The 26,073-nt window shown below is 45.8% G+C and overlaps 1 protein-coding gene across 1 annotated transcript; it reads right to left on the bottom strand.

The window, feature by feature from the left end:
• Positions 1 to 825: 825 nt before the first annotated feature.
• On the bottom strand, positions 826 to 25,056 carry vclb (vinculin b). The gene is made up of 21 exons (XM_076999775.1): positions 24,735 to 25,056; positions 18,919 to 18,989; positions 18,379 to 18,529; positions 17,530 to 17,638; positions 17,291 to 17,413; positions 15,320 to 15,480; positions 11,232 to 11,322; positions 10,869 to 11,016; positions 10,348 to 10,501; positions 9,999 to 10,174; positions 9,588 to 9,778; positions 8,729 to 8,928; positions 7,443 to 7,571; positions 6,745 to 6,894; positions 6,020 to 6,128; positions 5,189 to 5,491; positions 4,812 to 4,936; positions 4,022 to 4,207; positions 3,655 to 3,858; positions 2,263 to 2,367; positions 826 to 2,138 (listed from the first exon to the last, which is right to left on the bottom strand). Exons 1-21 carry the CDS (start codon positions 24,900 to 24,902, stop codon positions 1,992 to 1,994), a joined length of 3,201 nt encoding a protein of 1,066 aa, XP_076855890.1. The 5' UTR covers positions 24,903 to 25,056; the 3' UTR covers positions 826 to 1,991.
• Between the last annotated feature and the right edge of the window lie 1,017 nt (positions 25,057 to 26,073).

Here is a 26,073-nt window from a genome sequence, read left to right on the forward strand (position 1 = left end):
TGTGGAATGTCTCAGAATCTGATTGGTTCAAATCCTGCTGTATATTTAAAGGGTTAAAAATATGGTGTATTTTAAAGTGTACATTAAGGCCGTGCCACGAAGACGCGTGTTCAAATGGTCATCCTGAGTTCTGTATGATATCTATCCTGAGTGCAAACATGGCTGATGCGAGGTCATGAGAATGTTTTCCTTTGCAGTTGCACTAGATCCACGTGATATTTTCATGTGCTCGAGTTCTTTAACCATTATCCGATCTTTGACACATTCTGACCCTATGTGGTTAAAACTGTATCCAAAAGCCTCAGTTGTAGGCTCCGTCCGGTATTAGTGGCGCAGCTTAATGTACATCAGTGGTTTTCATTCGTCCTGCAGTCATTGTCAAAAGGCCTAAGAATATATGCATTTTCTCTGCGTAAATGCGGTTAACCATTTTGAAAAACACGAATCTGTTCATACCATCTGAAATTGCAACGTCCTGTTACTATTGATTTGTTGTTTGTTACACGCGCCTCGGTCCAAATCTTGAAATAGTGTGTGTCTTAGTCTTACATCCGTTTAAAATGTGCCTCGGGTGCCCTTATTTTACACCTGGATTATGTGGATGTGTACCAGATGCTGAGTAAGTCTTTACACTTTAATGTCAGAACAGTATTGCACTCTTCTGGCTTGTTCTTAAAATATATTTCGCACTATTTGTTTGAATCCGTCCAGAAGCAGGTTGGTTCGGACGTGTCCAGTACACGTGTAGCGGTGTTCTCATACCCAGCCCTCCGCTCCTACACGCTGCTTAAAAGACAGAAATAAACTTACTCCCAAAACTCAGAATTCTGTCGATAAGTAGTTGTTTTAATAAGGCACAGGAGCAAGTCTTACAGGACAGACTGATAGCCTATTTACATTCAAACTTCTGGTCAACATTAGAAATGTAATATAAACTAAAGCATTTGCACTCTTATAAACATGGGTGCATTCATTAGTGTATTTCAGCTCAGTGAAGACCTTTATAAACTTGGTAGATGGCAGAGTGCACATAGGCCGATTTGCCTCAGGTAATGTCGAATACACATGTTGAGCACCAGGCCATAGGCCTAACTTAGACCAGGCAAAATATGATGTTTGGTTCTAAATGAAACAGATGCAAAAATAAAAAAATCCAATGACAATGTAATCAACTTCACAGAGATGCCAGTTACAACAGATGGACCAACCATTCTGTTCCCATAATATCAAGCAGAGCAAAATGGTTGTGATTGTAGGATGTGGCTGCTTTAACCATTTCAGCCCTCAGTGTCCCCCCCCCCCATTTTTTATAGACAAATACAAATCGGAAGACCATTAAATCTTTGGCAGAACTACTGACCAAGCCTGAAAAAGAGTGAAGTATATGGTCTAAGAATAGCATTCCCACACATCACACTTCCTGTTTTACTACACATTACTGATTCGAGTGGTCCCTCGGCACAAAGCCGAAGACTGAAATGATTTACAATGGTTTATTGCTTCAAGGAATACAAGGATTCGGTACAAAAGAATACAATTTGTGCAAATTTCAAAAAGTGTTACAGGAGAATTTCAAAAACATCCGTCAGGCTTTGTGTGCCCACAACATGAAAAATAATAGGAAAACATGAAAAGGCTAGGAAAGTAACAAACAGTCTTTACTAGATTTAAATATAAAACATATACTTTGTATCCCTCAAACCTTTTTTTGTAACTCAAATTTAAAAAGGAGTTTTCCATTAGAAAACAATAGTAGTTGATGTGAAATGGGGGCATTCCCTTATCTTCCATTCTCTGGCAGTGGTGTGTAAGAGCAGCAGACAGATAAGATTGGGATAAAGGCCTACCAGCTAAACCTGAGGGGAATTATATTCGAGAACTACAGAGACGGAGAGAGAGACAGAGTGTGAGTGTGTAGTAGGAGCTGGTGCTATGTGAGACACAGGGCTGGTGGTGTGTGCTTGTGCGAGTGGTCCGGATGTGACGCGCTCTCACTGGTACCAGGGCGTCTTGCGGACCCAGTGCAGGGTAAATCCAGCATCCGTGCGGATCTTGATGGACGCTGCCTCAGCTTCCCGCACGGTCTCCTTGACGGACTGCATGAGGTTCTGAGCGTTATGGACCAGCATCTCCGTGGCCTGCACACAGCAATGAAATCACCATTACAAATGAAGAACGCAATTCAGTTAAGACAATTCAATGATATGATGACTGGAGACCCAAACAGATGTTAAGACAGAGACGCATGCAGTCAAGGTTCACCTGCTCAGACTCCTCCTCGCTAATGTTGGTGCGTCCCAGCATGGTGGCTTTCACTGTAGACAGGATCTTCAGTTGGGTGCTGATTGTGGGTATACGTTCACAAACCTGCAGACAAGACAGACAGAGAGATGGATGGAGAGACAAATATTTAGCTCTGCTGGCGATATCCTGCATAGATGTGTTTGGCTTTGCTGGTGATGTCCTACATTTTTGTGCTGTGTGAGTGAGGTAGAGGGGTTCTGTTTATTTACATTACATTTTTGTGCTGTGTGTGTGAGGTAGAGGGGTTCTGTTTATTTACATTACATTTTTGTGCTGTGTGAGTGAGGTAGAGGGGTTCTGTTTATTTACATTACATTTTTGTGCTGTGTGAGTGAGGTAGAGGGGTTCTGTTTATTTACATTACATTTTTGTGCTGTGTGAGTGAGGTAGAGGGGTTCTGTTTATTTACATTACATTTTTGTGCTGTGTGTGTGAGGTAGAGGGGTTCTGTTTATTTACATTACATTATTGTGCTGTGTGAGTGAGGTAGAGGGGTTCTGTTTATTTACATTACATTTTTGTGCTGTGTGAGTGAGGTAGAGGGGTTCTGTTTATTTACATTACATTTTTGTGCTGTGTGTGAGGTAGAGGGGTTCTGTTTATTTACATTACATTTTTGTGCTGTGTGTGTGAGGTAGAGGGGTTCTGTTTATTTACATTACATTTTTGTGCTGTGTGTGAGGTAGAGGGGTTCTGTTTATTTACATTACATTTTTGTGCTGTGTGAGTGAGGTAGAGGGGTTCTGTTTATTTACATTACATTTTTGTGCTGTGTGTGAGGTAGAGGGGTTCTGTTTATTTACATTACATGTTTTGTTGGACCACATGAGAAGTTACAGATGACCCCAACGTGCCAGCAGAAAGGAGCTATAGTTGGCTAGTGAAGTTAACAGTATTTTGCCCATATTGGTCAACACAAATTGATTTCAATAGGTTTGTTCCCCATTTATGGATAACAATATATCTACTGTCTAGACACATCTATTGTTTCCAAAAGGTATGATGTGTGATTTCCTTTACTCTATTTTGTGACGAGTCCAAATACAGTCATAACGAGTCCATGTCATTGTACCAACGGACTTGTTTTTACTTTGCTTCATAGGACAGTCACAACATCCCGGGTGTACACATTACACTGTGAATTATGGTGTACTTGTGCATTTGTGTATGCATTAGGCTACGGTGCCCCAGTGTATTCCTGCATCTGTAAGAGGCTGTGGGGTTTGGGCTGTGTGTGTGTGTGAGCGTGTGTGTGCGTATAAACATATGTACCTGTGGTAGTTTAAGGGTATTGTGTGGACGTGTATGTAGTGTACATTAGCTTGAGGGGGCACCTGTGTGGGTGTATACCTGCAGTAAGTTGGTCCTAATGCGTTTGTCCGTGCACTGCTTGGCGACCTCTTTGGCGAGGCGGGTGACCTCGTCCGAGGCCTTGGCGATGTCTTTGGCACACTGGATCAGGGCACGCTTGTTGCCGCTGCCCCCCCGCACCAGCCGAGACATCTCGGCCATCAGCAGGGCCATGCGCTTCGCTGCACCAATGATGTCATTACCCTGGAGACACAGACACACATGAGCCCCTACAGTTCTGAAATGCACATTTAATATTAGTTTAGCCAAAAGGCCAGTTATTTCAGGCTAATGACCTTATTCTGTCTCACACACACACAGACACACACACAGACACACACACACAGACACACACAAACAAACTCACCTTGCTGGACCACTTACGAGCCTCATCATGGAGTTGTCGGGCAGCCACCATCATTGGTTCGCTGACCATCTCTCCGGCTCTCTGCTCCGGGAACTCCTCATCCTTCTCCTCGGGAGGAGGGGGTCTCGGAGGCGGCACCTCACCCTCCGGCAGGGGGGGTTTTGGGGGTGCGGCTTCGTCATTTAGCTAATGAATAACCGAAACAATCAAGCTGATTAATGTCATGATAGAGTATGTCTGAGTAACTGAGGATGAGATCTCCTCTGCCTGCAACCAGTCCAATCCAGTTTAATGCCATTTACTGTCCTAAGCCAACACAGCTGATGCAGTTAACCAAGGCCTTCAGTAGATTCTGAATGTAAGGACAAGATATGTTGGGTCTTAACTCTGCAAGCTGGAAGATCTCAGACACTGGAGCTGGGCAACCTGGTTTAACAACAATTTTACAGTACAGTGAACACAAAAACCCTGCTGATTGGTGGGGATCAGGATTGAGAGTTTACTGATAGGAATTGGGGATTAGAAATTAGGATTAGGATGAAAAACAGAGATAAAGCAGGAGTACCGGTAATTAATTCTAAACTACTTTCTATCACTTAATCTTGTATCTCATGTACTTCATCCAAATCCCCTACTATGAAAGACATGCATCCTTGAAGCTTAGACTACACTTCAACTACACTTAACTTTGTGCTGTGTGCACCAAAAAAGATGAGATTCAGGGCATAGGGTAAGGGTTTAGGGGATGGGGTAAGGGTTTAGGGCATGGGCTAGCGTCTTGTCGACTCACACTCAGCGCCTCAAGGTCAGGGGGGGGTGGTGGGAAGTCTGGCTCCTGCGGCTGGAAGGCCTCTCGCACTTTAGCTACAGCACCCAAGATCCTATAGCCCGACTCCATAAAGCCTTTCTGAAGAGCTGAGAGAGGAAGCAGTGAAAGAGATGACATCACTTCAAACCAAGTACTTTTGTATTTGAATAATGTATCAATAATACATTTGTATTATTGCTAAATATGGCTCTGCAAAAAAAAAAAAAAAAAAACTGAGCGAGAGAGAGAGAGAGAGAGAGATGATCAATCACAGCTGTCAGAAGCCACATACATTTTTATTGTATTATGGTGTGAGCCATAACCAATGGTTTGGATTAAAGGCAGTGTGAGGGTCTTACTTGGGTCCTGTATATTGGCAGCAACAGCCTTGGCTCCCATCACCATTGGAGAGATGGTGCTGCTCAGTTCGTCTGAGGCTGCTTTCACCGTCTCACGGAACTTGGGGTCCTCAGAGTTCTCCACTTCCCGCTTAGCCACCAGCAGAATGCGATTGGCCCGTCGGGCGATGCTGGTCGCCCCAGCAACCAGCATCTGTGGTTGATGATTGGCCATGGCAAGCTGACATTTCTCCAGATCATTTTTGATAGCCTCCTCAGAGGCATCCAACAGAGACTTGGTATCTATTGCTTCATCCACCAGAGCTGAGAGTGGGCGAGAGCGCGAAAGTGTGTGAGAAAGTATGGGTGTGTGTGAGAGAGAAAAGAGACAAAAAGAGAAACAGAATGGTTGTCATTTAAATACTTTTGCAGTCTTGTAACTAACTAATAATGAACCAAGACAATATATGATGTGTGGGAGACATGCTCCATCCTGAGTGCTCTAATAACTATTTTCTTACTTCCTCTTTGCTGGGAAACCAGTGTTTTGAAACAGTTAAACAAAAAAAGTGTTAACAACACCTAAACCAGGGGTGTCCACAAGTTTTCAGCTTGCGAGCTACTTATAAGATGACCAAGTCAGAAAGATCTACCGGGGGGGGGTTGGGGGTTGTGAGGTGGCGAACGAAATTTGTTGAACGAAATTGCAGATTGGCTACCATGAATGTCAATCAAAATACAACCGTCAGTGCAGATGGGCGATTCATCTACTACTTTTTAATGTCACGCGATCTTACGTAATGAGCACCCCTGACCTAAACAAATGTTGACGGGTGAGCCATGTAAACTCACCAGTCATCTTCTCTACAGTGTCGATCCACTGGTTCTTCATGGTTTCAAAGTGTTCCTGCGCAGCCTGGTTTCCTGGGTTCTTCAGAAGGATTCGAGCAGCAGAGACCACCTGTACACAATTCACAAAAAAACCCTCACCATCTACTGCCCCCACCGTCTACTGCCCCCAGCTCGGCTCCCACCATCACCTTTACAGTGTGTAAAACTTTACACCTTTACACTTGAGTGTTCATTTCCCAAAGAAGCCGACATATGTCCTATGTGGATAGCACTGTGCTGTTCTTGCTCTACAAAATGATTCATCACAAACACGGTCAACCATATACTAGACGTGCAATGTGCCAATAGCAATGTTTAACACGCCTATGATGATATGACTTCCCGTAAATGTACAAATTTTTAAAAGTGCATATTAGCTATATGGTTCCTATATCTTTCTGCTTTAATATCTTTCTGTTATGAACATACAATTTATCTGTCACGATCAAATACCATAATGAACATCACCATCATAAACACACATCTACCATTTACAATCACCAGCAGGAACACCTTCACCATCACCATTTACCCTCATTATCAGCCTTCACTATTAAGATTATCCATCACAACATACCACCATCACATTCTAAACACACACACACACACGCACACACGCACACACGCACACACGCACACACGCACACACGCACACACACACACACACACACACACACACACACTACCTGTGGAGTTAGGTCTCTGGCAGACTTCACTGCAGCATGTATTCCCTCCACTGTGCTCCGATTGGCTGTTCCCACGGCAGCAGCCTTCTCTGCTGTGGCTCCCAGTCGCCCAGCGTGGCTCTCAAAGTTGGCGGCACGCTCCTCAAACACCTAGACACCAAGACGTCAAACACTGACTGAAACCTTCACTCAACTCCACTCCAGTCACAGCTGGGATGCTGCTGCTAAATACATTAAATAAAAAACCAAGACCTTAATGAGTTTCTATTCTCTTTATTTTAACAGGGTATTTGCTTCTTTTAAATTATTCTTGACATGCAGTTTGTGGTCTGTTGAACAGAAGCAGGAAGTCATGTGGTTTGGTATTCCTGAGTGCCTTATTCCTGCAGTCAGCTGGTAAGTGTGGTGTGTGTGTGTGTTTTTTCCGTCCCCATCAATCAAAATGAAGTTTTCAAAACAACAGTGTCAACATGGGTGTGGCTTACATTTAAATAACACTGTGGTTGACTGTGGTAGTATTCGTTCATAGACTGTTTGCTCATTATATGTTGTTATTCTGGGTAGCTGTAACTTGTTCTTAGTTGTGATTTCCATCTTATGAATATGAATAAGTGTATATCTTAAAAATACACATAGCTTCAGCACATGAGAATGTGACCATACGTGGGGGGAGGGGTTGGGGTTGTGGTGTAGGTTACCTGCTCTCGGTTCGGCGTGCCTAGCGGAGCAGTTGCTGCTACAGAGAGCAGTTTGACGGGGGTGGTCGTGTCACTGAAGATGTCCGACACTTCCTGGGTCATGGCCTCTTGCATTTGACCCTTCAGGTCCTGAAACAGACAACAAACACAAACATGAACAAAAATACAAATGCCATACAAATGTATGAGGATGCTATGAAGACTCGAGGGAGTGGTTAAAGATGGAGACCTAGACAGATCCTTCATCAATAATGAAGCGTAACAATTTGGAAAGCCTAGCTTCTCTTCCACTGTAGGGCCACATGGTTCAGACTGTGACCTTCGGAGTACAGGCGGTGACCTTTCCAACCGCATTTCCACACAAACACCGTCTCCACTCCTCCACACCGTGCTCAGTGCGGTTAGCTAATTGTGCCTCAGAACCACAGAACTGTTAGTGTGGGGTGGCGTACCGACAGTGGGAAGAACGTGGACCACGCAGAGACTTTTGTTGGCTTCAGTGTCTAGTCAGCGTTTGGTATTTAAATATGTCCTGTGCTGTTTGGCACATGAAAAGAAACACTAAAAACGGTCCTAATATCATCCGTCTCTGCGTGGAACTGTGATAAGATGCCACCTTTTCAACAAATCCAGTCATGAAATTTCCTCGCTCCTAAATATTCCACAGTGAACTGTCAGCTGTATTATAAGAAACTCATCCACAAAGTGGTAGGCCACGTAAACTAATCGAGCAGGGTCAGCGGATGCTAAAGTGCATAGTACGAAGAGGTCACCAACTTTCTGCAGCGTCAATCATTATAGACATCCGAACTTCATGTGGCCTTCAGATTAGCTCAAGAACAGTGCGCAGAGAGCTTCATGGAATGGGTTTCCATGGTCAAGTAGCTGCATCCAAGCCATACATCATCAAGTGCAATGCAAAGCGTCTGATGCAGTGGTGTAAAGCACATCACCATTGGACACTAGATCAGTGGAGGCGTGTTCTCTGGAGTGATGAATCGCGCTTCTACAATCTGATGGACAAGTCTGGGTTTGGTGGTTGCCAGGAGAATGGTACTTGTCTGACTGCATTGTGCCAAGTGTAAAGTTTGGTGGAGGGGGGATTATGGTGTGGGGTTGTTTTTCAGGAGCTGGGCTTGGACCCTTAGTTCTAGTGAAAGGAAATCTGAATGCTTCAGCATACCAAGACATTTTGGACAATTCCATGTACAGAATGGCATTATGGTGCAAATGTACGAATGCTTTCAATTATGTGTGACGTAGGTTTGTGTGTGTGTGTGTGTTACCTTAAGAGCGTGCTGTAGCTGATGTGCGAGGGCACGGGCGTGCGGCGTGTCTGCCCCCCCGCGGGCCGCCAGTTCCGCCAGCTGCCCCATCAGCTGCTCCACCTGCTCACACTTCCCCAGAAGCTCCGCTCGCTGAGAGCCTGGCAACACGTTGGCAAGGCGACGGCCCTCGGCAACCAGCCCACGGATCGCTGCCTGACCTGAAGAGGCACAAACACAGAACTTGTGATGTACGCAGGACCGTTATCAGGGTTTAACTGGGAGAGATCAAAGGAAATGTGACTAAAGCACATTCATTCCTAGCAATGAACATTATAATATTATTTTTAGGCATGTGCATCTTACGGTTGTTTTAAAATATTGTATGACTGCAATGTTTTAGAATTGGTCCCAGGAGAGAGTGGAATTAGTCTCTACAGAGAGAACACCCAGAAACCCCCTAGAGCAGGGACAGCAGGCGTGACCCCTGAAAGCTGTGGGTCACAGCGGTGGCATAACAGGTGAAAATTAAAAGGGGATTCAGACAGCTGACCTTGCTTTCTGTCAACAGCGGTAACTTGGCAATGGCTGTTGGGTGACAAGCAACCTGCTTCTATTATATAAGGTGGTTAAACTAGTGACATTTTAGTTTTAGTGACACTGGACTAATAGGCAACACAAGGAGAAATTATATTAATGATATAAACAGACTGGAAAGAGGTCAGAAAGAGCTGATTTGTTACAAACTATACTTTGTATATGTGTATACAGAGCATATATTGTGTAGTGTCCTTGCAGAGGTCAGGTTTGTGTCTGTGTGAGCATCTGTGAAATGTTCCCTTTAATGGTCTTAACAACAAAGCGCTGTGTGTGAACCTACCCACGCCTCCATCGTCCACGCTGGGGTTCTCCATCCAGCGCTGCGCCTGCTCCATCTTGCCCTCCAGGTGCACCGCGGCTTTGGCTGGGCGGCTGTTGGCCACAGCGCGGCCCGTTTTGGACTGTAGGTTCTGCAGAGCTGTGGAGATCTGCTTAGCCAACGCCCGTGCTTCAGGGGTGTCCCCTTTACCTCTGCACACGCACACACACAAGGACACACACACACAAGGACACACAGATGAGTGAGTTGCAGATTTTTCACTATTAATTAAAACTACTGTGTTTGTGAATAAGCAACAGTGACGTACCAATCTTTCTCTCAAACATACATGGATACACACACACACACACACACACACACACACACACACACGGTTGCATAACGGGGTGTGATGCTGTTGTGCTCACGTACGCCTTCCTGAGCTGGGTGAGTTTGCCCGTGAGGGCGGCGATCTCGCCCATGCTGCGTATGATGTCGTCTCTCTCGCGAGGGTCTTCACACAGCTCGGCGATCTTCCTCGCCTCCGCCAACACCGCCTTCACATGCTCCTCCCCCTCAGGGCCTGCAGCAGGGTCAGCTAGCCAGCCCTTCACATGCACACACACATGCAATTACTCATCGCTGCAGAGTACACCGTTCCTTACCATCGTTATCAAATCCATCTTGCAGCACCTTTGCTGATGCTAGAAATAAGAGAGAGAGAGAGAGAGAGAGAGAGAGAGAGAGAGAGAGTGTGTGTGTGTGTGTGAGTGTGTGAGACCTGTGCAGCCTCAGCCCTCTTGGCCAGGGTCTGTTTGGCGTTGGTCATGGCCTCCAGCTTCCGCGCAGCGTTCCCAACCTTCCCAGACAACACATCCAGCCCCTGAGATACCTGCTGGGCCTTCTGAATGGCCACAGGACTTGTGCCTGATCCCCTGTAAACCACACACACACACACACACACACACACAGACACACCATTTAACACATGACTTACCAAACCATATCCCGAGGGATTTTGTGACACTGTAGAATACAAGCAGCTTTTACTCAGACAGTGCTGATAGTTCTCCTGAGGGCTGTGGTGCTGTGTGCTCAGAGTGAGGAGCTAAAGTAACACTAAAGTCATCCAGCTGGGTGAAGTCAGCCAGATCTGATCTGATCCAACATGTAGGAAGCATCATGTTTCAGCTTTGGTAATGTAGCAAAAACAGTAGTAATCCTTATTGGAGTTATTGGAGGCTTAGGCTCCAACAGGACGTGTGTGTGTGTGTGTGTGTGTGTGTGTGTGTCCTGCTCTACCTGGAGCGCAGGTCTGCCACCTGGTCTGTGAGCTGACCCAGGGTCTTGGCAGTGTCCAGGATCTCTCTCCTCTCCTTCCCAGCACACAGCTCACCCACCTTACCCGCCTCATCCAGGATCTGCCTGACTGCCTGCTCACCAGCCTCTCCTGCAGTGCATGCGCACGCGCACACACACACACACACACACACACACACACACACACACACACAAAATGCACAAACATCAGTATCAGTATATGCTAACAACTCTAGATCATTAGTATTTATCTATTCATCTAGTCTAATTTTTCACAGGCTGGGATTGCATCTGTGTGTGTGTGAGAGTTTGAGTGAGAGAGAGAGCGAGAGAGAGAGGCAGTACCAGGCTGTGCATGGGGGTCTCTCAGCCAGTTCTTGGCCTGGGCCATTTTGGAGTCGATAAGTGCCAGAGCTCTCTTCATAGTCTCGGTGTCCTTCAGAAAGATAAGAGCAAAGTGAGAACACACACACTCACAAACACACATGCATGCATGCATGCATGCACACACACAAAAGCACACACGCACACTCAGCCTCATTGTCAGCCGTGGGTGAACCATGGACACAGTAGTGTTAGGGGTTGTGCTGTGTGTAGTAGGACTGACAGGACTGCTCTGACTGACAGCAGCACTCCATGACTTCACAAGAACTAAATATGCTGGCCCTGATTTACGCGAGATGAAACCCACCATCAAGAACATGTAGCATATTCAAAAGCATAATTAAAATACCGTTGCACACCTCATTCATGCAGGTTTTCTTTATAAAACAAGTGCAAAAAACCCAAAACTACACATGCAATTTATCACACTGCCCATGCAAATGAGCTCTCTTCATCAGAACCTTCGGATATCAGGGCATCTATGTGCCATCAAACAGTATGAACATAGATCAGCATTTTTGTTCAATATTTTGAAATGTCTCTGTTGCCCTTAAATGGGGTGAATTCTTATAAATGTGTCTTCATGATTACTCACCAGGGGAAATGACAGCATTGTCAGGGGGTTTTCTGCCAGCTAATGACTTATCCGAGGAAATAAGAGAGTGTGTGTGTGTGAGATCAGTCAAACAATGAACGCACACATTTTGTGGATGCTTTATGTCAGCCAGAGCACTGTGCTCATGTGCATGTGTGTGTGTGTGAGCGAGAGGGAGAGAAACACAGATAAATGAGTTAAATAATACTGTGTGTTTGTGTGTGAGTGATTCAGCTCATTTCCTTTTTAGGTTAACAAGATCAACTGTGGTTCCTTGGCATGGACTCATACACATGAGATAAAACACATACACACACACACACACACACACACACACACACACACACACACACACACACACACACACACACACACACACACACACACACACACACACACACACACACACACACACACTATAAATAAAGCAGACTTTATGCCAACACAAAGATATACAGCCTTTCTTTCTTTTATTATTTTAACAGTGCTGAACGGCACTGGTTCAGAGGCGTTGGCACTACACTGTATTCCTGAGGTTTGTGATTTGTAGTTCAGGACGAGCAAATAAAAGGTCAAAGTTTCATTCACCGTCAACAGTGAATCAATGACTCACATTTCTCCATAAGGCCATAATAGCACAAGGGTGGGTCTGAAACTCAGAAAGCAAAAGGCCATAGAAGTCTGAGAGTGGGTCCAATACCCAGAGGGCAGAAGGCCATAGTAGCCCCAGAGTGGGGCTGTTACCCAGAGGCCTGTTCAATCAATCAGAGCATTCTGCTGATGGCGGGATCCTTAAAAGGCAAATTCCCCATTCAGCAGAGTTTTTAACATGAGTCTTCATGGCCTGTTCGTGAGGCACCGAGAGAACGAACGCTGAACCTGCCAGGACAAACATTTACTTCCAGGATGGCCAAGAGGAAGTTGAGCTGGGGAGGCACGGTGCTAACTCTGCAGTGACAACATCCCAGCCATCCATCACAGCGAACGCTGACGTAAGACTCTGTCTTTTCTGTCGGCCTATAAATGAACGCCTTGATGTATTTTCAGACGAAGTAGTGTGCAGCTACTTAATTTCCTTTCACACTGAAGGACTTGAATCTTTAAGCCCAAGTATAAAGCTTTGGCAGAAGTGCCAGACCATTTACACCAAGGGTGTTAAACTGTGACCCTGCAGAGATGGAGTCCAACCCAGTCCAGAGACTCCCCACTCTGACACTCCTGCTAAACCTCCCAACCACCAGAGCACTTTCATAAAGTGTGTTAGAGCAGCAACAAGACCTGTGTAGGTCTCTGCTCCTTCAGGATTATTTACACTTTTATCTCTCTGGATTTCTGCACCCTCCATTAAGCTGTAAAGTAAATGCTTTGAGCAGCCTATGGGTGTTAAAGACACTATAATTAGGTCATGCAGTGTGAACGAATGTGTGCAGATCGTGTTCTCAGAGGCTGTGCAGCGTCTGGCGTAGGTGTGAATACTGTGGCTTGTGCGTCTACCTTCCTACCCTCTTACGTCCCAGTGCTGTTTTTAGTCCTTTAAGTGTTTATTATTATGATAATAATCATATGATAATACAGAGGACAATCACATTGTTCATAAAAGTGTAACTGAGAAATGAAAACTCAAACCCAGCATATCTTTGTCTGTCAATGAAAACAGGTGTGTGATTGTGTGGGTTGAGGTCTCTGTTTATCAAAATGAACTAAAAAAATCATTAAATACATGCAGTAAAAGACTGGACGTGGTGTTGGCCTGGGTGACGACTCCTTCTGGACTCTACCGGTTTGAGTAGGCCTGGAAAGGTGTTTCTTTTCTACCTGCGTACAACACACACCAGGCTGGTGTGTGTGTGTGTTTACTCCCACTGATGACCTCTGGGCCCACAGTGATTCTGCTTTAAACACACCAACAAGACAAGATCACTTGAACACCTTGGTCATACCCCCACTACTACTACTACTACACACACACACACACACACACACACACACACACACACACACACACACACACACACACACACACAAATCTAGTGGTGCACTTTGGACCTAGTCAAACTCTGCTGGACACCAAACTCTGTTCTCACCCTATGGTTTAGCACAGCGTGCAGTTCTCTGCTAACGTACCAGGTAGCTGTACAGGGTCATATGCTATTGATCTACGTCTGATGCACCAAGCTCCATTATGTAGTCCTGTGATGTCTTCACCACAACCTTATATCAGCTACATTTTGCTATGAAAAGCATTTTTACCTTACATGCATGTATTAACACACTGAGCTCACAGCAGCCAAAGATGAACACACGCACACACAATACATATTTATACATGGAGTATGCATAAATGTGTATAAATAAATGAGAAAAAACAGACAGGAGAGCAAGAGACTGCATCTCTTCCTGTTTCACACAAGCTGGGCGGGGCTTAACCAGGGCGGGGCTCAACTGGGCGGGGCTAATCTCCATCACAGCTGGACTTCAGCTCAAACATGGTGCGACCGTCCAAGTCGATTCCCCATAATGAACTGCAGCGGTTTAGGTTTGCATCACTATGCATCAGAGGAAGCGCACTGCAAATGATTGGGTGACATGCAGCAGGACGGAGGGGAGGGACTCCATAAGAGGACCTTACAGGCTCCGCCCACAGCACCACACGCTGTTAGGCATTCCATTAGCATTGCTTACGATGGCTGGGCTCCACTCAGGACGCTCACACACACACTCCGGCCATCTGTCTTTATAGATGACATCACATGTGAGTAACTAGAACCACAAACTGTGAACACACTGGGCATGCTCAGAGAGGGGGAACGCTTACCTTCTACATGAGTAACAGAAAAAGAGAGGGAAGAAGAAGGAAAACAAAAACAAAAAAACAATAGACGTAAATCCCAAAACTGAACCTGACAGATGTAGCAGGAGCAAACAGAGGGCGGTGGGAGAGCAAACAGGTCACACTCAAACAGCAAAGAGCACTCATATGTCCCAGGAAACTCAAATAGCTCCAAACATTCAAACGGCTCACAGTGACTCCAGTAGCAAACTCAGTAGTTTTCTTGTTAGAAGGGTCTGACTGAGAAGAGTTCCTGTGTAAAAGTTCTGTCCTCATAAGTTGCATCCTCACACATGCACAGCCACACACACACACATGCCTCATTGGCTGACAGCCTGTCAATGCTGTGGTCTGCGAAAGAGCCAGAAGAGTAAGGAGAACATGTATGTGTACACACACGCACTCCCAAACAAGCACACACACAAACACACGCACACACACACACACACACACGATTATGAAGAGGGTCTGTTGGCAGACGCATGTGAACGCTCAGTGAAGCATTCTCTGAGTGATGTTTCCTTTACTGCAGTGCTTCTGTTTACTGTGCATGCGGATCATCCTGTGTGAGTGTGTGTGTGTGTGTGTGTGTGTGTGTGTGTGTAAGAGGAAGTGCTCACACACCTTGCTGGCCCAGGCATCCTCGTCCCAGGACGTGAGCTGCAGCACGCGGATGATCTCGTTGATCTCAGCACTCATCTTGTCCACGGTGAAGTTCCTGTTCTTGAGGGCCTCGTCCACGCCGTGACTCTGTCCCGTCTTCGTCGTCACGAAGATCTTTATGCCTGACGGATGGACATGGACGGCACGCCACGGCGTCACAGTACATCATCTGCTAATCTGCTAATCCCTAGCTCAATATTTGCCTTTGCAGTGCTGACACCGACACAGGCGTTCTCCCAGTCAGCCACATTAGAGGAGTGGCCCCCGCATTTGATGATGACTCACAGCTCATATTTAATACAGCCTAAGCTTGAACCATGGCCCCACAAGGGGCTTGGCAGTACATTTAATGTCTCAATAAAACTTCACAACAACAACATGTAGCAATTTGCTGTATGAGTATTTCAAAGGAAAAGAACATCAGAGGAAATGCGTTATGGTTAATCACATCGTGGCAGTTTGATAATTAGAGCTGCCACTAGGTCATGAGGGCAGTCATGGCCTAGTGGTTAGGTAACTGGTCTTGTGACCGGAGGGTCGTGGGTTCGATTCCCAGACCTGAGGCCATGACTGAAGTGCCCCTGAGCAAGGCCCTTAACCCTCAATTGCTCACTTGTATAAAAATGAGATAAAAATGTAAGTCGCTCTGGATAAGGGCGTCTGCCAAAATGCCATAAATGTAAATGTAAATGTAGAGCTGTAATGCTACAAAAACCATGTGATCAAATCTAACAACAAGGGGCTTTTCAACCATTCAAATCCAGCGCTGTAACTACAATGCAACTACAATGTGCAGGTATGGCAATTGTGTCATAACTCTGAAATCATTTTGTATACACATACACTTTAACAATGCTCAGCCCCCTGTTCACTCTTACTAAACCTCTATTCTTCAGATAAGTACTGACCAGCACTTTGTACTGGTATAGAGGGTACAGGAGAGCCTACAGATATGGCTCTTTTCACAATACAATCAAATTCAGATTGACAGGCGTGTACCACCCATAATTTTCCATGTTTTACTTGGAAACACGTCACATTAATGAAGTAAAATATACCCTGGTTTCTGGTTCACGCTGAAAATGTTTTTCACAGCAAAATTTCTACTGCCTAAATTAGGTGGTATTAATTATCATGTCATTATGTCCTTATTATCTTATTTGAGATTGGCAATATGTAACGGGCATAAATATGGTGTAGTTAAACGCCATAGTATTAGTATTAGTGTAATTGAATATGGGTGCAGTGGTATAAATATTCATGAATATTAATATGCAGTAGATTAATATGGGTGCAGTAGATTAATATGGGTGTAGTGGTACGAGTATGCAGTGGATTAATAAGTGTCCAGTGGTATGAGTATGCAGTGGATTAATATGGGTGCAGTGGTATGAGTATGCAGTGGATTAATATGGGTGCAGTGGTATGAGTATGCAGTAGATTAATAAGTGTGCAGTGGTATGAGTATGCAGTGGATTAATAAGTGTGCAGTGGTATGAGTATGCAGTGGATTAATAGGTGTGCAGTGGTATGAGTATGCAGTAGATTAATATGTGTCCAGTGGTATGAGTATGCAGTAGATTAATAAGAGTGCAGTGGTATGAGTATGCAGTAGATTAATATGTGTGCAGTGGTATGAGTATGCAGTAGATTAATAAGTGTGCAGTGGTATGAGTATGCAGTAGATTAATATGTGTACAGTGGTATGAGTATGCAGTAGATTAATAAGTGTGCAGTGGTATGAGTATGCAGTAGATTAATAAGTGTGCAGTGGTATGAGTATGCAGTAGATTAATATGTGTCCAGTGGTATGAGTATGCAGTAGATTAATAAGTGTGCAGTGGTATGAGTATGCAGTAGATTAATAAGTGTACAGTGGTATGAGTATGCAGAGTAGATTAATAAGTGTGCAGTGGTATGAGTATGCAGTACCGGAGATGAGGACAGGCAGGAGCTCCTTCACTGTGTTCATGGAGTTGACGAGCATGACGCGGTGCTCCTGATGAGTCAGCTCCTGCTGCCGCTCGTCAATCATCTTCGCCATCTTGGTCATTCCTGTGCGTGAACACACACACACACACACACACACACACACACACACACACACAGTCAGTCTGGACAGTCAGTTATGGTCTTCTCTACTGAGGGAGTGTACATGTGCTTGTACATGCCTGGCCCCAGGTTCTTTGTGTATGTGATCAGGTCCTCCATAGATTCCACCACCTCGGCGACGGTCAGATACTCCAGAATGCCCTTACACACACGGATGATTTTACGGACCTGTGGGGAGGCAGCAGGCAATCACTCAGGTCATCTCACACGGGAGAAGTGCACGCAGCTGTTCTGGTTCTGATTGTGCTTAGTCATGGGCTTGAGTTATGACTGTCTATGTGTGAGCAGAGAGGAAAAGATGAGGTTTGCAATGTGGAATATATTCCATATTCCATATATTTTTCATTTATATATATATATATATATATATATATATATATATATATATATATATATATATATATATATATATATATATATATATATATATATATATTCCAGAAATTCTATATTTGCATTTTGTGTTATGCAAGTTTCAGACAATTTTTATGAAGCAAGATATAATGAATGAATGAACTAATGAATCTTTATATATCACCTTTCAAGATACCCAAGGTCACTTTACAATCATCACAGGTACAAGCTATTACGACCAATCACACACCGGCGAGGAGCAGCCAGTTGTACTCTCCACCGGACCCCTCAGCCCCCCGCAAGCTTTAACCATGTCACATCTGTCCAGATATTATCAATTTGGAGAATCACTGGTTCCATATGTCTACCCTGGAGTTTATGTGCAACTCTGCATGTGTGTATTTGCACAATTATGCATGTGTGTACATTTGCACATATTTGAATGACATCGCCTGTAAACATAGGATGATGCGTGTGTACTTACATGATTGTGCTTGTGTGTGTGTGTGTGTGTGTGTGTGTGTGTGTGTGTGTGTGTGTGTGTGAAGGTATACCTCAGCCTCGTCAAACGTAAGGAGCAAGTCCGAGGTTCCTGAGAGGATGCCCCGGGAGCCATCAATGAGGTAGTCACGTGCAGGCACAGAGTACGGGTCCGACTTCAACATCTGAGCTGCCTGAACCAGTTTAGTGCAGGCATTCTCCACCCTAGAGAGAGATAGAAAGAGAAAGATCTCCATAATATAAACAGACACAAACACAGACCACAGTTTACACTGTTTATCCACCCCACCTTTCTCAGGCATGCTGGGTTAAATAGCCTCTACCTCATACACCCTGTAAAGCACATCTCTGCACAATCAGTGGCGTTCAAACGCTGCACCTCCTGGGAGCCGTGAACCCCCTCCGGCCATGAACCCACCCTGTCTGTGTAGACCGCTACCAGATTCACCACACACACTCCCCCACACTCCATTAGCATGTTTGCAAACACTTAACACAACATTGCTGCCTGAACCTACCAGAGCTAGAAAGACGAGGTGTGTGTGCGCACGTTACGTAGGTTAGTGTGCGTGATGTAGGTTAGTGCATCTTACTTAATGAATGCAGGAGGCATGTCTCTCTTCATGATGGCATCTTCTGTTGTCTGCACAGTGTCCTTGCCCACCTGCACACGCACACAGATATTAAAACAGAGTGAGGTTTCTGGAGAGGAGAGCTACATGAACGCAACTCTTCTCAGCTGCGCCATTTCTCTTCAGCGATGACTAACATCCCATACTCAGACGAGGACGAATCGGACACTGTGGGAAGACTCTCTCGACCACAAACAATCTCAGTACTGTGTCTTGAGGTCACTACCCCACTGGGTAAACACTCTGAACAATGAAGAATGCAGCTCCACCCAAACAACACCCATCCGGGTGGAGCTGTTCGCTTCTTCCACTTCATCCGCGTGGCTTCACTGATGTGCACGCGACCCACACAGGCCCGATACACACACAAACACACACGCCCCACTGTGAAGCGATGCACACCATGCACACACCAAAACTCTGCAAACCTAAGGCAGGTGTGAGACCAACGAGCCTGATCTGATTTCACACACACAATTCAACACCCCCCTACAACGTCTGTGCGTCTATTCAGTGGTACTTGTGTAGATGGGTATAGGTGAGGTCATCAGCGCAGCACTTTGTAATAACAGCACCTCCCACACCTCCCTTCCTGTAGACACGTAGCAACATGCAGCAGCATACACGCATGCACCGTGACTCTGGTCCTCTCTCAGGATTTTGGATTAAAGCAAGTAAAACAGGACTGAATGTGTTCATGGCTGCCTGGTAATGCTCGTCTTTTACGAGGAGAGGTTTGTGAATATACTACCGGTATACGACGTTGGCGTTGGGCCCTTATTGGTCGTGTTGGAGCTCAATTATTAATGATCAATTATTATATGAATTAAGAGTAAAGAGTTGTGTCAGGACAGGGGCAGGACTGTTTACTGAAGACTGTGTTGCTCATAGTCCAACATCAAGTCAGCACTCACACCTGGACTCAGCGTGTTGGGACACAGCGAGTTGAGACACGACTCCAGCACTGTCACAAGATCCGGCCCCTACCTTCCCCTCCAACACACGTGCACCACTATAGTAGCTGCACGGCTTCACTAAATGCAGTTGCAAGTTCACACTGATTTTTGGTCGTGGATTTTAGGAGTGGCTTTTTTCTCCAGGTGTGCCCTGCCCCCTATGACATCACCCCTGACACAGGAGAACCAATGACAAGCAAATTTGGGATTTTGGGTCGTTTCCCTAGGTCCATCCTCTGTATCTTTTCCCTCTTACCGACCTGACCAGCGTAGCATTTTTACAAAGCATCTACTCCACGTTAAAGAGCTCTTATGCCCTATTTCACAACTCATATATCCTGCAACAGAACACCCACAAATGACCACAGAGCTCCTTCACCCTTCCGAGCAGTTATGCCCCGCTGTAAACCATGTATAATGGGAAATGATGCACCTATATAAGTCTACCAAGCAAAAAAGAGGGCTTTAAGGTTACTGAAGAGCCTCGGACAGCTGTGAGAGGTCTGGAAAGATGCCTTCTAATGCCAAACCCAGAGCATCAGAGTCAGGCCAACAGATGGTGCTTTGTCTGCCTTCTCTCATCGTTTTCCCCACACGTGCATGTACACACGTGCACACACACACACACACACACACACACACACACACACAAACTCATACACACACACAGCTTTCAATGCACTCTCTACACACATATCTCTTAGTGCACTTGCCAGACCAACTAAAAGGCTTCATAGAGTGCCGAACTGGCATGCGTGCGCGCACCCACACACGCACACACACACACACACACACACACACACACACACACACACACACACACACACACACACAGCTCCGAATGGAAACACACTCTCACTGTCCTGAGCACAGGCTAATAATAGCAGGAAGTGGGGTGCTTGAGTCACTAATGAATGAAACGAAGCAGACACAGAGGCCTGTGAGCCATTACTCCACCAGTCAATACGTATTACTTATGCAGCATTATTACATTACATCTGTAATGTCCTGGCAATATCAGCTCTGCAGCAGAACTCAGTAAATCTTCATGGACTGGATAAACGGAGGGACATCCACTTCTTTTTTGTTGTGGTGTGTAGAATATGAGAGGGGATGTGGGGTCCTGGGAGTGACTGACCCAGGATGCATCCAGCCTGTGTGTGTGTGTGTGTGTGTGTGTGTGTGTGTGTGTGTGTCTCTCTCTCTCTTGTGAGTGTAATCCTCATCACATGTCGGGACTTGGCTCTTTACCTTCCTCCAAGCCAGGACATATTGGACATGCACACACACACAGACACACACACACGAGGACACACACATGCATGCACAAACTCTCACATACACTCATAAGCGCACACACATGTAAAAAGGCATGACTGCACAAACACATGCGCACACACACCCACATACACACGTGCGTGCATACTCCTATAAAAAATCCTAGATACACAATACTTTCATTAGTAAATTAATATCAGGAGCATTGCATCATATTATGGGAAGCGCTTCCTCTTAAGGCTTTCATACACAGGATGTGCAGGGTGTAAGAGTGCTGCCTTGCCAACACTTCAGCGCCAGCAACAACTGCAGATAGAAATGACACAAACAGACTACCCACACGATAACCCTGCCTTAAGGCTGATGCACAGACAGGAAGCCTACAAACACTGTGGAAGGGAATTCACCCTTCCACAAGACCGAATGCATCACAGATTCTAACAGCAAATTAAGGAAAGGGGCGGGGTTTCACTGTATGGAAGGGGAGGAGTTATTGAGCTGTGTTTTTTGCTAAAGCAATAGAGGTTTCTCTTCTGAATGACATTAGGGGTCAGTGGCCACAGGTCTTCAGGGATACACTGCATAAGCAGACAGCTTTCCCACAAATTGGCTATAAAGTAGAATTAGACAACGAATGCTTAGCAGGTTTGTGTGTGTACAGGATCGTTTCAGTGGGGAAGGGTGTGGAAATACTGCGGTTAAAGAACCCGGGATGCTAAGGCAGGGAGAGAGGGAGAGAGACAGAGAGAGATGGAAATCTTCTTGTGGTGTATCTCCAGACCACACCCAACACTGCGGAAGGCCCCACACAGCCTGCCCAGCACAGTCTCATGCACTCCGCCCCCGGCGCTCCAGCTCTGGTCTGGGAGACTCACCATTCTACCCAACATACCCCGACTACCCAACATACCCCGACTACCCAACATCTATGGATGGGCAGATGACCTCATGGCATCGTTTTCTGAAAATAAGCACCTCTCCTAGCAACACCACACTGGTGAGCAGAGCTCAAACACAGTACCACACTAGAGATGACTTAACGTTGACATTATCCAAGACAAAACAGCCCAGTTGGTGGACATGGATGACCACTGACTAAAAAATACAAATCCTGTTCGATTACCTCTTGTCCTCTTTTGCAGTGAGCTCTTTTTATGTTAACGGCAGTAACGGCAGTAGCAAACTGTGATCAGCAACCTTTTCTTGGGTCTACATTCAAGCTCGATACATGTGGCACTTGGCACATCTGTGCAATTTCCACAGTAGATGAATCATTGAAATCACTGTGACCATGTAGGAGATATAAACAATAACCCAGAAAAGTGTGAAATAATCCCAATCTGGACACAGATTGTTCTGAGCATTCTCTACATTCCAGTTGCTCCTCTCCCAGAGATCTCTGCGCTCTCCTTCAAGACAACTGTTCCCACAGCACTAAGACACTCCACTCCTCTCCAGCTGAACTATTCCAGCACAATCACCATACAGACCCTCATGACTCCATCAGATGCCTGGAGTGGATCAGATGGCCAGTGCAGCGTGGAGCCTGCTCCTCTGTGTGAGAACTTGATGCATGGGATATCCTGACCGTCAGTGAACTGGCTCCCTGGTGAAGGTGGTTGTGTCTGTGTAGTGGAAGTCAGTAGGGTGCTCAATGGAAGACGCAAACTGAAATGCAGTAATGCCTCAGCACTGAATGAGAGCATCACGAGTCCTCGTGTAGTCCGTAGACCAACCCTCCCTGAAAACAAACTAACACCCCTACAAACTAACCCCCTGTGCACTATACCTCACTCTGCGCACCAACCCAGTAGAACATTGCCGGTTAAGGCTCTTGTGCAAGAACAGTGAACCTCTGCTCATTAACCCCGATGGTTGTTATAAAGATTCAACTGAGGGACTCTTAGTTCAGAAAAGTTCCTATTTCTTGTCCTCATTTGCCTGGGAAACCTGAGCATACATGCGTGTCTGAGTTGGCCTGACACATTGCACATAAAGGAGCTCAAGGATAATTTACAATACAGAACAGAAGCTCCTCCTGTCTGCTCCTAGACTACGAGCTTCCCACTACACCCCAGCAAACAATTCCGTTTCCAAACAATTCCAGACTGCAGATCGGAAACATGCGATCATCCCCCTCCAACCGTCCAAAATTCGTCAAAATCACTTCCCACAATCCACAAGAGAGCAGGGGGTACGCGCTATTTGAGATTAAGACCAATGGTGTTAACTGAAAGGTCTATTTATATCGAAGTGGCCAAGACTGAAAGCAGTGGACTTTCAGGTGGGGTGAAACAGTTTGTAGTGCGCTTTGATGTGTTCAACGGACAACGTTAAGAGGAAATGAAGTAAACACGCAACTTGGATAAAAGCCGAAGGATGAGGCGATGTAAAACATTCACACGGAACCGGAGACACGTCTAAGTACCAGGTCGTGTACTGATGGGTGTGGACGGTCCCCATACGGAGAGAAAGCGCCCTTCACCAGTCCTGCCCCCCTCTCCACATTCCTCATGTCTATTCACCCACCGAGATTAACTGGACGTTTTACCGCAATACAGAAGCGTCCGTTTATACGTGGACGTCTGTACACTTCACACACACACACACACACACCCACAACAACCCTTCGAGTAGGACGAGGTGGAGGTCCGGAGCAGTAGTTTAAAGATGTTACTCGTCTAAATTTAACCGTGAACAACTGCCGCACAATTGCCAGAGCAGGACGGGAATAGCTCGAGCAGTCAACTCGTCACTGAGGCGATATTTACGGGCTTTTGTGAAGCCGGTATGAAACACAGAAAACCAAGTGTGGTAGTCTTGATACAGTCACGTCACATATTCCCTCTGTTTTTGGAAATATCAGAAGAGTGAGACTCCTCAGAGAGAGAGAGAGAGAGAGAGAGAGAGAGAGAGAGAGAGAGAGAGAGAGAGAGAGAGAGAGAGAGAGGGGAAGACAGAGAGGTGGTGGTGGTGGGTGATAACGGGAAGGCAGCGTTGGAGCGGAGGCTGCTGCATTGTTGGCAAAATATGATACGAGAGATGGTGAGCGAGGTCCAATGTGGCTTTCTACCATAAAACACTCAGAACAAGGGTTCGTCCAACTTATTGAGTGGGCTGAGGTGCCGACCCACACGAGGCGAATTTACCTGTATCTCTCCAATAAAACCGGAGCGCAACTGCCGTAAAACTACTGAAGTGACACATGTGTACAGACGTGTCTTCCTGACGTGACGGCAAGAATGATCTTTCTTCTTAAAAACGTGTGACAACAACCACTTTATTTAGTGCATTAACTAGGTAACATGGACGGAGACAAAGGATGACACCGACCCTAACGTTACCCGTCGGTGGGGCCAGAGATCCGAGAGGGAAAGGCGGAAACCGCTCGGATCAAACGACTCCAGGAAACTTTGAGCGTAACGTGGCGCTTTAGTTCTAAAGGTTTACAGGCTCCAGAAGAACTTTTAGAGGAGCACACAGTTGTTTAGAGAGCTGGAGACCGCTGAAGGATCTGCGGCGTCCTTGGGGAAAGGCACTTACCCGGACGAGGTTGCTGACAGCTGCCTGCACAGCGGCCACGGGAGCGGTAAGATCCGGTATGGCTTTCCCATCGACTTCGCCTTCTTCGTGCATGATCACCAAGTGCGATATCTGTTGAGCCACCGGCTCCAGAATACTTTCTATCGTCTTTGTGTGGAAAACCGGCATGATGGAAACTTAGAAGAGCAAGTCGGTAGAAAAAGAGACCTGTTAAGGTTAAGGGCCCTCGGTTCCTAGAGGTTCTCGGTGGTCTAACCCGCTGTTTCCCTTCGAGAGCGCACACGGGAGCTGAATTCTCCTTTTTCCTCCAGCTATCATGGGAAGCGCCAACCCCACGTAGAACAACCTAAACCCTCACGTCCTACTACAATTGCCGCCTCGCAGCCAATAGAATTAAGCCGAGAGCCGCACCCGTGCGCATGATTGGTTCATGGCGACGCCACTCATCCCCTTCCCCGCCGCCTCTCTGCTTTAGTCGTGTTTGCTAGAGACGCGAGTTCTTGCCAAATTACGTAATACATTCTCTTGCCCTAAAAAGGAAAATTGGTTCTACCGTTCAGGAGTATTCCAGCATGCCAAAGGTTAGGCGCTCTCTTAACTGGAATGACGAGGGGGCATTTTGCCCTGGATAGGAGGTTTCTTTCACATTTTTATGCTCTATAACTCCCAGTATCGTGCTGTATTTGATGCCACAGATCTGGAAATTGGTGGAAAATATCAGATTCCATATATAGGCCTAGTCAGAGGGAAAACCGGAACTGGCTCTGGTCATATATTTAGCGCTCAAAGGAAATTCCAGTTTCAAAAACAACTGACTTGGGGCTGTCAAGTGCCATAGCAAAGAAAATATTTAGTTTGTTTTGTTTAAGTTGTATTTCATATTGTAGAACTGGCACTGGTCATAGGACACTGGCATTGCCAGGGTTTGATACTGTATTGGACCTATAACTGGACCATAAATTAGAGCTTGAATTTTCCATAGAAAATACCACACATTCCTCCCGGCACTTACAAAGTGTAATTACATCAGGGCATTTCAGAGCCTTTGCCAGACCAGTTATTCCCACTGTTTCCCTGGAGAGGTCCACACAGAGCACTAAATGGCCTAATATGGAAAAGCAGGAGTCCAAAAAGCAGAAATTGAGCCTGCACTGGTGTAGACACATGGAGAGTCCACATCACAGGCCTTACAGCTCAACCACCAAAACAGCAAACTGCAACACCACACTGAGAGGTGAGCACTGCCCTGAACAGTAGTGCATCTGAGTTCTAGTCTTCAGTACTGTGCCACGTCATTAGTGCCTCATGTTTTCAGTGCCATCCTTGGCAAATACCCTTA

The sequence above is a fragment of the Brachyhypopomus gauderio genome, chromosome 3, assembly GCF_052324685.1.
Source record: "Brachyhypopomus gauderio isolate BG-103 chromosome 3, BGAUD_0.2, whole genome shotgun sequence".
NCBI classification, from domain to species: Eukaryota; Metazoa; Chordata; class Actinopteri; order Gymnotiformes; family Hypopomidae; genus Brachyhypopomus; species Brachyhypopomus gauderio.